This window comes from Hipposideros armiger, unplaced genomic scaffold, assembly GCF_001890085.2.
Source record: "Hipposideros armiger isolate ML-2016 unplaced genomic scaffold, ASM189008v1 scaffold_730, whole genome shotgun sequence".
Taxonomy (NCBI): Eukaryota; Metazoa; Chordata; class Mammalia; order Chiroptera; family Hipposideridae; genus Hipposideros; species Hipposideros armiger.
The window spans coordinates 79,694-95,364 of record NW_017732080.1 but is presented as its reverse complement, the minus strand read 5'-3'; the positions used below and the strand labels follow the sequence as shown (position 1 = coordinate 95,364).

The following is a 15,671-nucleotide window of genomic DNA, read 5'->3' as shown; positions in this document are numbered from 1 at the left end:
CTTTGACCTCACTGATTCTATGGCTCAGCTGGTGGCTAATGTTTAAATGGTACTAAAATTGCAAACACTGCATAATCACTTAACCTAAAACTATAATATTGCTTTATTCCAGGGGGAGGGGTGGAGGGAGCTAAAGCAATCTTTTGAAGTTAAAAGTTAAAAAAATTAAGAAATATCAGTATTAATGTTATTTAGAAAGAGCTAAAATAGTTCAATGAGGTTTTTCTGAGGAACAGGTTTCACGATTAGGGAGGAATAAAGGTAAAACTATATTTCTTAATATGCATTGAGGTAGTATTTAAGTCTTAGAAAACATATGAATACATTACTGAATACAAATAAATTGTAAATATGAACTTAAACATAAACATCTTGCGCAAAAGGGGTTTCCTAAAAGGGGGAGGTGAGAGTGGCCCTGGAATGGCAGTTTGGCATCAGATTGTGGGCTGTCTAGAATACTAAAGATGTTGTACTTCAGAACACCAACGGGCTAATACAACAAGGAGAAACATATTCAGATTTCTGTTTCAGAGAGGAAATTCTGTGATACTTTTGCAGATGGCTGGAGTAAAGGGTGTTGAGGAGAGTAGTCATGATACATCAGCAGAGAGATAATGAGGTTTGAAATAAGATGTTGGTGATGGTCATAAAAATCAAAGGCGTGGTTTGAGATAGATCTTCAAGGTAAAACCAACAGGATTTGGTGACTGATTAGATGTGGAAAACGAAAGAGAAAGTAAAGTTAATACAGAGGCTTCTACACTTTGGTGGTGAAGCTATTTGCTGTTGTAGGAAGCATAATTAAACGTGGATTTATAGAATGATGATATGGTTTTATAAACCAAGATACCTGGATTACATCCAGTTAGAATGATGTAGGAGACAGTAATGCATACAATGCTGAAATTCAAGGGAAACCTCAAGGCCGGAGCCAAAGGTTTCGAGAAAAACTATCCACATGAGTCTGAAGTTCACGAAGGAGTAAAAACTGATACTTAAAGCCATGAAACTATATAAGATAACTGGTGAGTGAATGTAGCTAAAGAAAAGATGAGGCTTTAGCTTTGGAGAACTCCGAAACCTCAGATCAGAAAAAAGAGAAGAAGACAGTAAAGAAAAAAACTGGTGAAGCAGAATAAAATCTTGGGAATATGTGATGTCAGTGAAGCCAGATTGGAAAAAAAAAATCTCAAGAAAGAGGAAGGTGAACAATTATGTCAAATGCTGCAGGGAGTTCAAGGAAAATAAAATAAAAAAATGAGGATTGACCATGGGATTTGGCAAGATAGAATCGTAGACATAAGAGACGTCTGTTTAGCAGAGTGCTCCAGGAAAAAGACTGTAATGGCTAAAGAGATCATGAGGATTGTAAAGAGAAGCAGAAACTTGGAATGGTAACTAGCTGCTTCTTTTTCTACCAGTAGCTATTATACCATGTTTATATGTCAATAGTGATGATCTTACAGAAAGTGAAAAATTAAACAAAACAAAAAAAAATCAACACTTTAAGAGTAACAAGAGAGGAAATGGGGTACAATGCACATAAGAAGAGGCTGGCCTTGAGAAGCCTGGATGGTCCAACTCTTATCAATAGAATAGAAAGAAGAGCATTGATTCCCATGAAGATGCATAGGCATCTTTAATGGGACGAACATGAGATGGTCCTGATCTGAATTCCTTCCATTTTCAGAGATAAAATAATTGAGTGTGAGAAAGGTATTGTTAAACTTTCAGGAGAGAAGATATGAAAAAACTGAGAGTGTGAGAGAAAGGAAGAGCCTATCATATATAATTATTATGCAAGAGGATCCAGTTGAGTTTATGGTTATTAATATTTGTGAGACTAGCCATCATAATTTTCTTTTACTCCAGCCAAACTTGGTTGTTGCTATGCAAAAACAGAATAAAAGAAACATTGAGCTAAAACAGTGTTGGAACTTTTTCAATGAGTGTGAAAGAAGGGTGTGTGCAAGGAATTTGAAGGGGTAGGCATGTGAACAGTTGTGATGCTTCACTATGAAATCAAAGCTGGATAAAGAGGAAAGAGTATATAAAGCAAGTTAAATAAACAGTGACATGTGGTGGCTTAACAGACCAGCAGCTCCAAAAGTCTGAAAGAGTTGTTGAGGTGGGGCTTCCAGAGTATGTGAGCTAGGAAGATAGGAGGTGGATGTCATAGAGTGGTACACTGAAGACAAGATTTGGGGATTGTGTATTTAAAGAAAGAGGATATTCGTTGCAGAAAAATGAGAAAGTATCACTCTAGAGAAAAATATATATACTATGTGCATATACATTTGTATGGATGAGTGTGTTTCTAAAGTTATTATTTTCCATTATCACTGTACCAATGACATAAGATTTAATTGTTTTAACTTTCTATCTAATAGTGCAAGTTCTGCTATTTATTTCCCCTTTTCAAAATTATCTTAGATGACATTAACCATTTATTCTTCAAGGTAAAATTTTAAGTAATCAAAAATACCCCATTGGTATTTGCTTAGAATGTCAGTACATTTATAGTAATAACTTTAGCAGTTTAGCCTCTTTGGTTAGTTTTATATATATATATATATATATATATATATATATTATTTTAGAAATGTTTTTTATAAAAAATATTTGGAGGAATGTTATAATTTAAAAAAAACATAATGCAAATAAGAATGGATGCACAACAGCTAATAGGTATTGCTAGTGTAAAACCAAGCTATTATTTTTTATATAGATATTTTGTATTGGATCAACTTATTGAGCTATCTTTGAAGTTTTTCAGTTAGTTCTTTTGGATTTTCTAAATATATTATCAACTTGCATACAAATACAGTAATTTCCTTTTCTCCTTTCCAGTATGTAGAGCTTATTTTATACTTTTAATATTATTTTTATTTACTAAAGTTTCTAGAATATTTTGGATATGTACAGTGAGACCAAACATTTGTAAATTATTCTTAACCTCACTGGTAATGCAAGAAAAGCCAGTTCAAATGTGGCTGTCGCATATAAAGTGAGAGAGAAAAAAATAATAAAGTCAATGATTCCCCTCAGAAATCACATCTCCAATTGTTGCAAAATGAACAAGCCAGTCAGCTACCTGCAAAACTCTTGGGTTCTTTCGGGTAAATAACTACAGATTGCAAAAATGACCACAGTTCTCTACTTTGTCTTTTTCCTTGTCCCTTTGCAATGGCACTTTGCTCCTCCCACCAAAAGAAGTCACTTTCCCCACCTTGAATTTGGGCTGGCCTGCGACTTGCTTTGGCCAACAGGATGTGGAAGTAAAAGTGCTGGTTCTGAACTTAGGCCTCCAGCAGGAAGGACAAAGGGCTGCCTTAAACGTAACCCTGAGAATTGTGTGAGTAGTGAAAATCTATGTGTCGAAATGCTGTTGAATAAGAGGAGATAGAATTTTAAAACTAATTATCAGTATAAAAATCTTCAGAAAATAACTTGTTTCAGAGAAATTTATAATGACAGATCTTTTGAAATGTTAGAGAACAATTGTCAGAATTGAGACTCTGTTTGCAAAATTATTTCTCTTTTGAAATGAAATAAAGACTCCCTAAAATTACTGATTCGTAAAAGCACTGCAGAGTTTTAAAATTCTAGGAGATAGGAGTTCTTGCTTTATTTGTTTCCATCAAGGAGCATGCTGAGTCTCAGAGGTGCAGGACAACAGCTTAGCTTGTTTGACAGCTCCTATTCCCTGAAATGGATGTGTCAGTTTTAGTGCAGCGACATACTGCTTAGTACACTTTTTTTTTTTTTTAAGTGAGTTTGGCTTCACTGCTGAAAAAAATCCCATTTTGATGTATCAGGTTTATGTCTCCTCGTTAATGTTTGGCAAGAAAAATCAGGCAACACATGTAGTCAACTCATAACAAGTTTATGATTTTGTATTTTAATCCACTTCTGGGAAAAGGGAAGCAGCCAAAGATCGAAATGATATATTAATGGTCTAAATTGTACTTTAATTTATCTTTTACGAACACATGAGAAGTAATGAGGACCTCACTAAGCATTCCATAAGTCTTTTCAACTGATATTGGTCTCACACTTGAGGTCACAGACCATCTCAGTTAAAATCTCAGGTTTCACGTGCTCCTTGGTGTCCGAGCTCCTGCTTCGGCATCAAGAATACTTACATCTTGATATTTATCAATAACTTGTTCTTCTGGGGCTTTGTTGTTGTTGTTGTTGTTACTTACACAAAAACTAGTGTTTTCTGCTTAGGTTGCACATAAACGTAGATCAATACTCATGGCTTCAAATGAATATCTTTTGATTTACTGAAATACTTGTGTTGGTTATACCTTGACTTGTCTAGAGAGGATTAAAGGGTCTTATCTAAGAACAATGAACATTTTGGCAGTTTTCCTTTTACAAACATAACATCATCATTTAAAATACCCCTTAAATATATAAAGTATGGTTTTCATGTGTCTTTTGGGAAATTAACTGTGATAAAAAATGTTATTAGAGTGAAAAAGACCATATATTGTATGATTCCATTTATATGAAAAATCCAGAAAAGACAACTCTATAGAGACAAAAAGTCAATTAGTGGTTACTTGGGGCTGGGGGTGGGAATAAGGATGATTGAAATGGGTACAAGGGATCTCTTCGGGGTGATAAAAATATTCGAAAACTGGATTGTGCTGCATGGCTCTGCAAATTTACTAAAAAATCACACTTAAAACTTTGGGGTGAATTTTATGTTATATAAACTATACCTCAATGAAGCTGTTATAGTTAAAGAAAAAGAAAGTTATTAGAGAAATGCAAAACAATTACTGTAACATTTTTCAATTCCTTTTGAAACAATAGAGGGCTCCAGATAACAAAGCTTTCAATTACTAAAATAGGTCACACTCAGGATGAAATAAACATAATTCTTCAAAATGTTCTCTTAACATATTCTGCACATTCTGGATGCCAGAATAATGACTTTCTTGTCAGTTAGGTTCATCCCGTATAATACTTGGAAAAATTGTTTGAATTTTAACTTCAAAATGCACCCAAAGTTTTAACTGAGAATGATTAAACTTAACAAAGGAATATCATGTACTGCAACTTAAACATAAGTATACACACCTAAGCAATGGAATTTTGATACAATTATTCCATTTCCTTATCTCTAAGGAACTGATAAAACTCTTAACATTGTATAAATGCAATAGCAATGGTAATAGTAAAAAAAAAATTGAGTAATAGATAATATTTACTGAGTGCTCTCCTTGCTTAGCAAAGTAGTATTATTTAATTCACACAGCAACCCTGAGAGGCAGTTGTTATGCCCATTTTATAATAAAGGAAACTGAATTTTAAAAAGGGTAACTAACTTATCAGTGTCACAAAGTAAGCAGGTGGCAGGGCCAGCAATTGATCCAGGGCTATGTGTACATTGTGTGGTGGTGAGGAACATGGGCTTCATAGGAAAGGCCTGGTGTGAGTGTGGGTGCCCCACTCTCCAGCTGCATGTCCTGGATTTTGCAGGAACCTACTTAAGGCCATAGGACTTATGAATATAGAGAGGCATTGAGAGTTTGAGCAGCCCACCCAAGGACATACAACGAACATGGAAGGACTCACACTTATACCCAGTTTGGCCTCACTTGGAGTTCTCTAGCTTCAGAAAACCCCAGGATTCACAAACGTCTCAGAGCAGACACTTAACTCTCATAAGGCTGGAAAAGTGAAATTTGAAATAAATTTACTTAAATTTCCATAACCAGGAGGCTTTAACTCACGGGGAAGATTATATGTAATAATGTAAAATAGAGAAATTATGACCAAATATTCATAATTTTGGACCATCAGTCCTTTTACCTACATGAACATTGAAGAGTAAGCATGTTTAGGTACTTAAATAAGGTAAAGACTGAGTGTTCAACTTTGTGTTTTTAAGTCTTTAAATCTATGTTAATTTGATAGCATTTATGTGTTTATTCTATTTGATCTAGAATTTAATAAGAAGATAAATTTATGACAGTAATGATGACTTGTCTATCTTTATAGTTCTATCAATTTTTGCTTTATGTATTTTGAGGCTGTGTTTTCAAAGGTTCGTTAAAGTTTGGGATTGTTATATCTTTCTCTGAATTGAATCTTTTATCAATATCTAGTTACTCTTCATCTCTAGTAATGCTTTGCCTTAAAATCCATTTCAACTAATATTAATATCCTGTACAGCTCTTTTTTACATAGAAACTTTATATATATATATACATTCTTTGATCATTTAACTTACAACCTTATGATATATTTATGAAATTTCTATGTAAAATATGATATAAACATATAAAAATATATATACATACATATATATATATATATATGTATATATATATTTGTATCCATTGTAATAACCATTGTCTTTTCCATTTTTTGGGTTTTTTTTACCATCGCCTTTTAAGTTAAACATTTGGCCATTTACATCTATTGTAATTACAGTAAAATCTTGGATTGCGAGTAACTTGGTTTGCAAGTAATCCTCAAGATGAGCAAACATTTCTAATACATTTTAACGTGGTAAGCAAGCAATATCTTGCAATACGAGTAGTTTGTTTCTGGAACGAATTATGCTCACAAACCCAGGTATTACTGTACTTAATTATTTTAATTTATTATTGGGTTGTCGGAAAAGTCATGACACATTTTTGCAATGAAAAAAGAAAAAATATGTCATGACTTTTCTGACAACCCAATACTATCTGCATTAATTTGCTAGGGCTGCCATAACAAAATACCACAGACTGGGTGGCTTAAATCACAGAAATTTAGTTTCTCACAGTTCTCAAGCCTAAGATAAATCAAGGTGTCAGCAGATTTGGTTTCTTCTGAGGCCTTTCTCCTACGCTTGCAGATGGCCCCTTCGCCCTGTGTCCTCATGTCTTCTTTCCCCTGTGTACATAACCCCCTAATGTCTCTGTGTGTGTGTTCAAATTTCCTGTTTTTAAGAAGTCATATTGGATTAGGGACTACCCTAATTGACTCATTTTAACTTAATTACCTGTTTAAAGGCCCTCAGTCTAAGTATATTCTCTGAAGTAGTGGGAGTCAGGGTTTCAACATGTGGATTCTGAGAGAATACAATTCAGCTCATAACAATATCATTACATTTCAGTGTAATTTATTTGTCCTGCTCTTCCATAGTTTTTCCTTTTTTTTTTTGCCTTTTGTTTTACTGACTGATCACTGTTTTACATTTTATGTTTTTCTTCTAATATTTTAAATTTCACATACACTATTTTGTATTTGTTGATGGTAATCCTAGATTTATACAATTTACATGAATTCTGAAATTATATAATACTTATATATTGATAGCTGCCCTCATTCTAAAACGACATTCTAACACTTTAACTCTGATCATTCTCTCCAAACACATGTTTATTGAGAAAACTTTAGACATACTGTTCTTTTCTATTACAGAAGAAATTGTTATTATTTCATCAGTCCAATATTTTATTTACTAATTTCTTTGATTATCATTCTATTCTTTATCTCAGGCTTTGCAGCTGGAGTCACTTTCTTTTGCCTGAAGTGCATCATGCAAAATTTCTTTAAGAGTTTGTTGTTAGCCAAGTCTCTCCTATTTTTGGTCTAAAAATTTCAATATTTTGCTCACTAGAAAGATATGGCTGTATAACTATGGAATGATTCTTCTTTTCTCTGGACACATCAAAGCTATTTTTTCATCGTTTTTGATTTCTCAGCTTTATGTAGAGGCAATAAGTCCTGTTAGTCTCTCCACCTGAAGGCTGGGTTTTGTTTCCTGCCACCCCCACTCCTTGGGTTGGGAAAATGCCTACAGGACAAAGATGACTTTAGGACTCTGCTTTCCTTTCTGGGTTTCTGCTTTCCCTTAGTTTTTGGACTCTGAGTATTCCTCATTTTCTTGCCAAAGCATAAATGCATGTTACAAGTTGTTTTTTAGATTATATCCAGACTTTTTGTTTTTAGCAGGAAGGTCAGTCACAATATCTGATATGCTATTCTGCTGGAAAAATAAGGCTGGCTCATCTCTCATTTAAAGGGAGGGAGAGAAAGAAGGAGGGAGGGAGGGAGGGAGAGAGAGAGAGAGAGAGAGAGAGAGAGATAGGGAGAGAAGGAGAGAGAGGAGATTTTTATTTTTTTTCTGTTAATTGAGTTCCATTTTAAAAGTAGAGGACTTATTTTGGAACATTTTTTCCCTCTCTCTATCCTTGCATGACTTCCCTAACATCAGGAGCAGCCTTGATGGAATAAAGATTTCCAGCACCTTTAGGACAATATATGAAATACTGATAGTTGTAGTTATAGCTCATGGTCTTGTTTGAGCAGGGAAGGGACAGCAATGCCAGCTAGCTCTTTGTTAGAAGTGTAAGAGTCTCAAGAAGTCTCTTGAATTACTATCTATTTAGAATTTGTGCTATAAAAGCTAAAAAGAAAACAAGGCTAAAATTATGGAGCAATTTATATAAATTTAACTTGGAGCTATGTGGGGGAAGTGAGGAGGACTAAGGATTGACTCTATATAAGATTGAGTACAGGAATAACAATGAATACTCGTTCCTCCAGCCATGTCTTTGGGAAATATTGCTAATCCATCATAACATTTCCTTGAGCCAAAAACATGTCTCAGAGTCTTTCTCAGTGCAGCATTCTCATCACCCAATGCCAAACAACCAGAGAAAGCAGGAAGATGATGCTTATCAGCAGAATAACAGCTAATTGTAAATAGTGTGTCTATTCTTCCATTTTTCCATTGGGGTATTGTTAGTAATGTGTTTTCTCAGGTCTGCAGGGAAAAGAATTCCTTAAATTTTCTAACTTCACCTTTTTGGAAACTCTATTATTTAAGGTAACCCATATCAGTGCTTCCTGTGTTGGCTACACAAAGTTCCAATAAGTAACATCCAGTGGTTGCTAAGGGGAAAAGTAAGGTTGTTTACAGGCTCTTCTTGTAAAATAGATAACTTTGCCAGGAAATTCTACACTTTGATCTAGATTTGGAAATAAATAAATTAAGAGCTTTTCCAATTACAATAGGTTTTTGTTTTTGTTTTTTTTTCTTTTTCTTTTTCCCTCCTAGAACTTGAGGTTGATGTCTATTAGCTTGATAGGGAAAAGACTATAATTCATCCATTGTGTTACCTTCTGTCCACTTTGGGGCCTTCATACCAGCTGTTCCCTTTGCCTGATAGGCTCCTAGTCTAGATCTTCACATGGCTTACCTCTTCTCATCCTTCAAGTCTTGGCTTAAGTGTGACCTTCTCAAGTTCTTTTTCTAATTCCCAAAAGTAGCCTTCACCATCAACAACCCTCTAAACAACCATCTTCCTTATTTGCTTTATGATATTTACCACTCACTGGAAGTATTTGTTTTTGTTTCATATCTATTGTCTGTCTTCCATCGCCAGAACATAAGTTCTGAGAAGTTAGAACCTCTACTGTCTTGTTTATCACTTGGCACCTACAGCAATGCCTGACATGTAGCATGTGCTCAATGACATTTGTGAAGGAATTACTATCAATGAGAACTAGGTACTTGCTATATAATTTTCACCTATGGAATTAATTTTGTAAAGCAATTTTAATTTGTAAAAAGATTTCAGTTTCATAGAGGCTTTTTTTTTCTCTTATGGTACTGAGAAGAAGGTACCCAATTTATATTTCTATAGCAGAAAATACACAGGCGTTCAAATGAAAAAAAAAAGAATGTAGGGGTTAGAAGGACAAACACATGAGCCTGGGTTTTAATCTGAGTGTATCCACTTACTAGCTATAAGACCTTGAATGAGGTACTCAATCTCTCTGTTCCTTAGGTTTTTTTCTCTGTTTTTGTGTTTGTTTGTTTTTTAATCTGAAAATGATGACAAATCATTTTCATAAAAGACAATAGGATTGGGGGAAAAGTAAATAAATTATATATTACAAACACTTAAAACAATGTCTGACCTCTAAGAGTTATTATTCATATTGTTATATAAAGCTACTGTAAATGTCCATTGTTTTCATGCTTAGTTAACTTTTCATAAATCTCTTCATCAGGAGAAAATAATAGTCCATACCTCATAGACTCATTGTAAGGGTGAAACATAAAAACTTAGGATAGGATCTGGCATACGTAACACTCAATAGTTGTAGCTTTTATTATATACAATTGACTCAAATGACTTTTATTCATTTACTGTCTTCATTCTCTATTTTTTTGTGCCACCAGTCCGTGATCTTTATTCGTGACAGAAATTCTCATGGGCAGGAGGTGTCAGGATACATTGACTATGCCCACAGGCTAAAGACTGAAGATTTTGAAGTTTACTTTAATGGAAAAAGAAGACTTCTTCCAAAATGCACAGATTTGAGGTAAACTGTGCACATTTCTCACACCTTTGATAAGAGAACAAGGTCCTCAGAGACAGGGATAAAGGATTTTTATTTTATGTTCTACACTGTGCCTAGAATGCTAATGTATATATAGTAGGAATGTGGTCAGAGTGGTTTGAATAAAAAATAAATAATTTTTAAAATAAGGACTGAACATGGATGCATTTTTTCCATTAACAGCCTGAGGAAGGGATCTCTTCAGAGATGAGATTAGTAAATTCCCAATGACATTCCTTTTAAATGATAAGTAGAGGCTAAAAATTGCTAACCTCATAAGACCCTTGTGCCCCTTGGGACTCGGTCTGTCTAGATGCCACAAGAGCAGTCTATCTACCGCATTTTCCTCTCACTTTTCTTTGGCCACCAACCAAAATGCAGGCCTCTGACTAGCTTGCCTTCATTTACCTCCTCACTAGACTATTCTGGGAATCCTTCCACCCATCATTCTTTTTACTATTGACCCCCTAGCCTTTCCTCTGGAGCCCTGATCCCATCACATAGAAACTAATCTACACTGTCAGTCTATTCACAGATTCCATTCTTCTGCTGCCTCCTTCTGAAGAGCTCTCAAGATAAACTTCTTATGGAAGTGTACTGTATTTCACTTGCTATAGAACACATACGTAGTAGCAGCTTCTGCTTTAATTCTCCACTGCTGTATATAACTCATTACTTGACACTTGTAACAAAGCTTTATCCCTCTGACATCCCTGCCATCTGTCTATCCATCCTTATTATCTAAAGACCCTCTAACTCATCACCACTTTCAGGGATGTACCCCTTTTCCTATCTAACCTAGACGCTGGCATTTCATTTAACTTCTCTTGCCATAATCCCCACAGACCATGCCTTTTTGTGCTTTGATTATATCTGTCCTGCTAACCCCCAAAAGTAGATAGATCCTGACATCTCTTGTCTGAATCTGTAGTTGGACCTCTGAGCACTGCTGAAGGAGATTTAAGGACATTTTACGAAGGCGGGGATGGCTGCTACTAATAATTTATGGTCTCCAAACAGCTGGAGTGGCCCTCAGCCACCCATTGATGTGCTCTTTCTCAACTCTTAATTTCACCATCCTCCCCAAAAATATGCTAAAGCTTCACCACTCTCTTAAAACTATTGTTCTCAACTGCTGACCCTGACTCCTCTCTATATACAATTTGCCTTAAATTTCACAGAGAACATTGGGTCTAAACAGAAATTCCCACCTGATCTGTCTGTCTCTCTGTCAACCAAAATTGACTTCCTTGTAAACCAATGCCCCCTTCAAAGAGCACTCCTGATCATTTCTAGTCATAACTTGATTCTAGCAGCTATTGGCCCCTGAGACTGCCTTCTACATTCAGAGCATGTCTGCCTGCCCTTGAGTCTTGGCACACCACCATGCCATCTTTCCATCTGCCCACCTCTCAGAGGGTCAATTTGCTGCAAACTTGTACACATGCCTCCAACACAGCAAAGCGTAGGTAGGCTTCCCCAAGAACCATGAGGGAATATATGCCCAAAAAGTGAGTCAGCCTTTTCTGGTGACATTTCTGAAACAAAATGGGTTTCATCCCAGGTGGCTGCACTCTATTTTTAGAAACAGGGTTTTTTTTCTTTAAAAAAAAGAAGTTCATTCTTACTAAGCAAAATATTCCTTTATACATGCATCTACTCTCACATTTTTCCAGATTCAGAGACAAAAAGAACTGTTGTGTTTTTTAGAGCTAATTTATTCCACTTGATTTTGATGTTTTCTATCCCTCTTTCCACTGAAGCTATACTTCACCTATTGTTTTCTCTTTTCTTATAAATTCTCAAACTGACCCTCTCGACTGGCCCCTTTATCTTGCCTCTAAACATGCTGAAGCAATTTCTATATTAAAGAAAGGAAATCCTCTGGATACTCCAACCACTACCCTACCTCTTTCACTTTCCAGCTAAACTCCTCAAAATAACAAGCATCCCCAATTCTCACTTCTCATGTAGTCACTAACCTATGGTAATTGATTCTCTGCCACCATTATTCAAATGAAACAACTCTGCTAAAATCACCAGTGACTGCTGACTTCAAAATCCTATGGATTATTTTCAGTTCTCATCTTACTTATAATTTCTCTACATTAATTAATCCTTTCTCCTTGAAATGATTCCAATACTCTAACCTTTTATTCTCAGAATCCCTTGTTTGAGGGATTGAACTCTTCCCTTGTTTATTTCATACATGTTGATGTCCACCAGAGTTCATCTTGAACCTCTTTTCTTACCATACACATTCCCCTGGGTGATTTGATCATTTCTCTGAAGTGGAGTTGTCTTCACAACTATAACCCCAGTGCAGATATCTCTTCTTTATTTCAGACTCAATTAACCTACTGCTCACTTCAGAGAGCCTCTCGGTATCCCATTAGCACCTACAACTTAATTTTCAAAATTAAACTTATTTTAATTTCTGAAGCCTGCTGTGCTTTCTGTATCCCCTGTCTTTGCAAATGGCACCACCTGTGCAACCCAAGGCAAAATCCAGATGTTAACCTAGACCTCTTCCTCTTCATCACCACCCTTATAAACTAATAATTTACTAAAACTACTAAATTCTATTACCTTAATAGTTTTGTTTATATTAAAGCATATACAAGCTATGTCATTTCACCTGTTAACACTTCAGCATGAACCTTTATCTAATAACATTTTAAAAGAAAACATCATGACTTGATCATATTTAATATCATTGAATTTGAGTACCTAGTTAGTCCTTATTCATATTTCATTGATTGCTTAAACCTATCTTTTCACAGTTGGCTAACCAAATCAAAATCCAAACAATATTGTTTTATTATTCTATCTTTTGCAACTCTTTTAATTTACAATGGTCTCCCCTTCTTTTTATATTTTATGCTGTTAATTTGTTGGAGAAACCAGGTCATTTGTCCTAAGAAATGTTTAGCATTCTAAATGTGACTGATCACTCCCATGCTGTTGTTTGTTGCACCCACCTCTATCCTCCTTTACCCTGTCAACTGGCTTGATGAAATTAGTGCCAATTTTTTGGGGGGTAAACATTTTTAATATGTGAAGCTCTGTAAGTTTCATCAGTGGGTCAGGTGGTGTGAGTCTGATCGCTCCATTATAAAGTTCTCCATCAACTTTTACCCAATTGTTTTAGCATACAATAATGGAGACTACCTAAATATTTTTAATAAGAGTTGCATAATGGTGATTTTCTAATCCTATTAGTCATTCTCTATTTTTTAGCTAGATTGTTCCATAGAGAATAACTTTTCCTCATCACTTATTTGGTTACCCTGAAATAGAATTCAGTTTATGAAGAAAGAGAAAATAAATATTAGATTATTTTTCCTTAATTGATGAAAAAAGTGCAAAACCAAAAACATAAGACTATAGAGATAATGCCAAATTGTTTTCAAAAGGGTTATACCAATTTGTACTCACCAGAAGCACTATGTAAGTGCTCTAGTTAACCCTCCCCTTCACCAACACATCATATTAAAAAACTGTTTTTTCCACTGTAGTGAGTTATAAATGATCTCTCATTGTGGTTTTAGTTTTCAATCCTGTGATTACTAATGGTATTGGGCACCTTTTATTAGTTGTTCAGATTTCCTTTCTGTGAAGTGTTTATTAAGACTTGTCCTCATTTTTCTATTGCTTTATTTATTCTTCCTTGTAGATTGTAGGAATTATTTTTATATTTTGGATATTGATTAATCCTTTGCCTCTTATATGTATTGAAAAATACCTTCTTCCAATGTGTAATTCTTTAACTTCCTTTACATTGATTTTTGATGGTCAGAAGTCAGAAGTTTTGATAGTGTCAGATTAATGCATTTTATTAATCTTTTCCTCTGAGGTTTGCATTTTTTTCTGTTTTGTTTAACAAATCCCTACCTTCCAGAAGGTCGTAATGATATTGTCCTATAGAGTATTATAATTTTGCTTTTTATTTTATATCTTAAACTACCTGAATTTAATAATATATATGGTGGTTAGGTAAGGTCCACTTTTTGTTTTTGTTTTCCCCCATGACTAATAATTTGTCCTAGCAACATCTATTGAAAGGTACACCATCTCCTCTCACACATCTACAAAACCATTTATGTCATAAATTAAGTTCTGTATGTGTTGGTTTGCTTCTGGGCTCACACTTTTGTTTTGTTCGCCCCTCCTTGAAATAACAGAATCTTGCTCATTTGTTGTATTTTCATAATAATTCTTTATATAAAGAAAGGCAATTTCTTCACCTTAGTTTTCTTCTTCCGGAATATCTGTGCCATGTTTGCCCTTTACCCTTTCATATAAATTTTAGTGCCAACTTGTAAAGTTCAAACACAAAAAGTTATAATTTTCATTGGAATTCCTTTCAAGTTATGACCAATGCACAATTAATTGACATCTTTATAATATTGTCTTCCATTTATTTATTTAAATTTACTTATGCCTTCTTTAATGTCTTTTAAAAATATTTTGTGTGGCCAGCTGAGTGGCTCAGTTGGCTAAGAGCTCGCTCAAGAGTGCGAGCTCTGAGCAACAGGGTTGCTGGTTCAATTCCTGGCCTGAGCTGAGCTACTCCTGAGCTGTCAACAGGTGGCAGGATGGCTTATCTACATATATATACATACATAGATAGATAGATAGATAGATAGATAGATAGATAGATAGATAGATAGATAGTGATTTTCTCAATTAGAGAGTTTTATCATTTTGGATTTTTTTTCTCCTCAGTGCCAGATAATATCTTATCTTTGAAACAAAATTAGTTGTATTCCAATGATCCTGCTGGATAATTTTTACTGCCTGAGTTTAATTCAAACTATCAGAATCAAACTTCAGATTTTTCACTCAAGAGATTTCATGTCAATAAATGACTTAAACAGTTTTTACTAGAGGGAAAAATACCTTTGGTATACATAGTTCCATACCTAGTTCATTTCAAAACTAAAACAAAGACTTTACAATTTCACAAGGTCTCTTTGTATTTACTTGCCTTTTGACATGCTATTTTCTTTTGTGTAGGAAGGGACATTAGTCCTGTGATTAGAATCCTGTCTTGCATTTTTACTGTGGAAAATATAAATATCAAAAGACAGCCGCAACTGCTATGAAATGCAGCAGTAGAAAGAGCCCTAAGTCCTCAATCACTTTGTCATTTCAGACTCCATCTTGATCATATGTTTAAGAGTCAATACCTTCCTCTCAGCATGCTTTTGAATAACATGTAATAGTATGTTAAAGTTTACCAAGTTACCACTGCTCTACAACGTCCTCACGAAATAGGTTCAACAAACATTATTCTTACC

At 34.8% G+C, this 15,671-nt stretch overlaps 1 protein-coding gene across 2 annotated transcripts in view; it reads left to right on the top strand.

The window, feature by feature from the left end:
- The window catches only part of CFAP299 (cilia and flagella associated protein 299), a 596,360-nt gene that overhangs the window by 510,505 nt on the left and 70,184 nt on the right, over positions 1 to 15,671 (top strand). For both annotated transcript variants that reach the window (XM_019627430.1, XM_019627431.1), the window contains exon 4: positions 10,208 to 10,350. In XM_019627430.1, the coding sequence (XP_019482975.1) occupies positions 10,208 to 10,350 (143 nt within the window). The remainder of the gene's footprint in view (positions 1 to 10,207; positions 10,351 to 15,671) is intronic.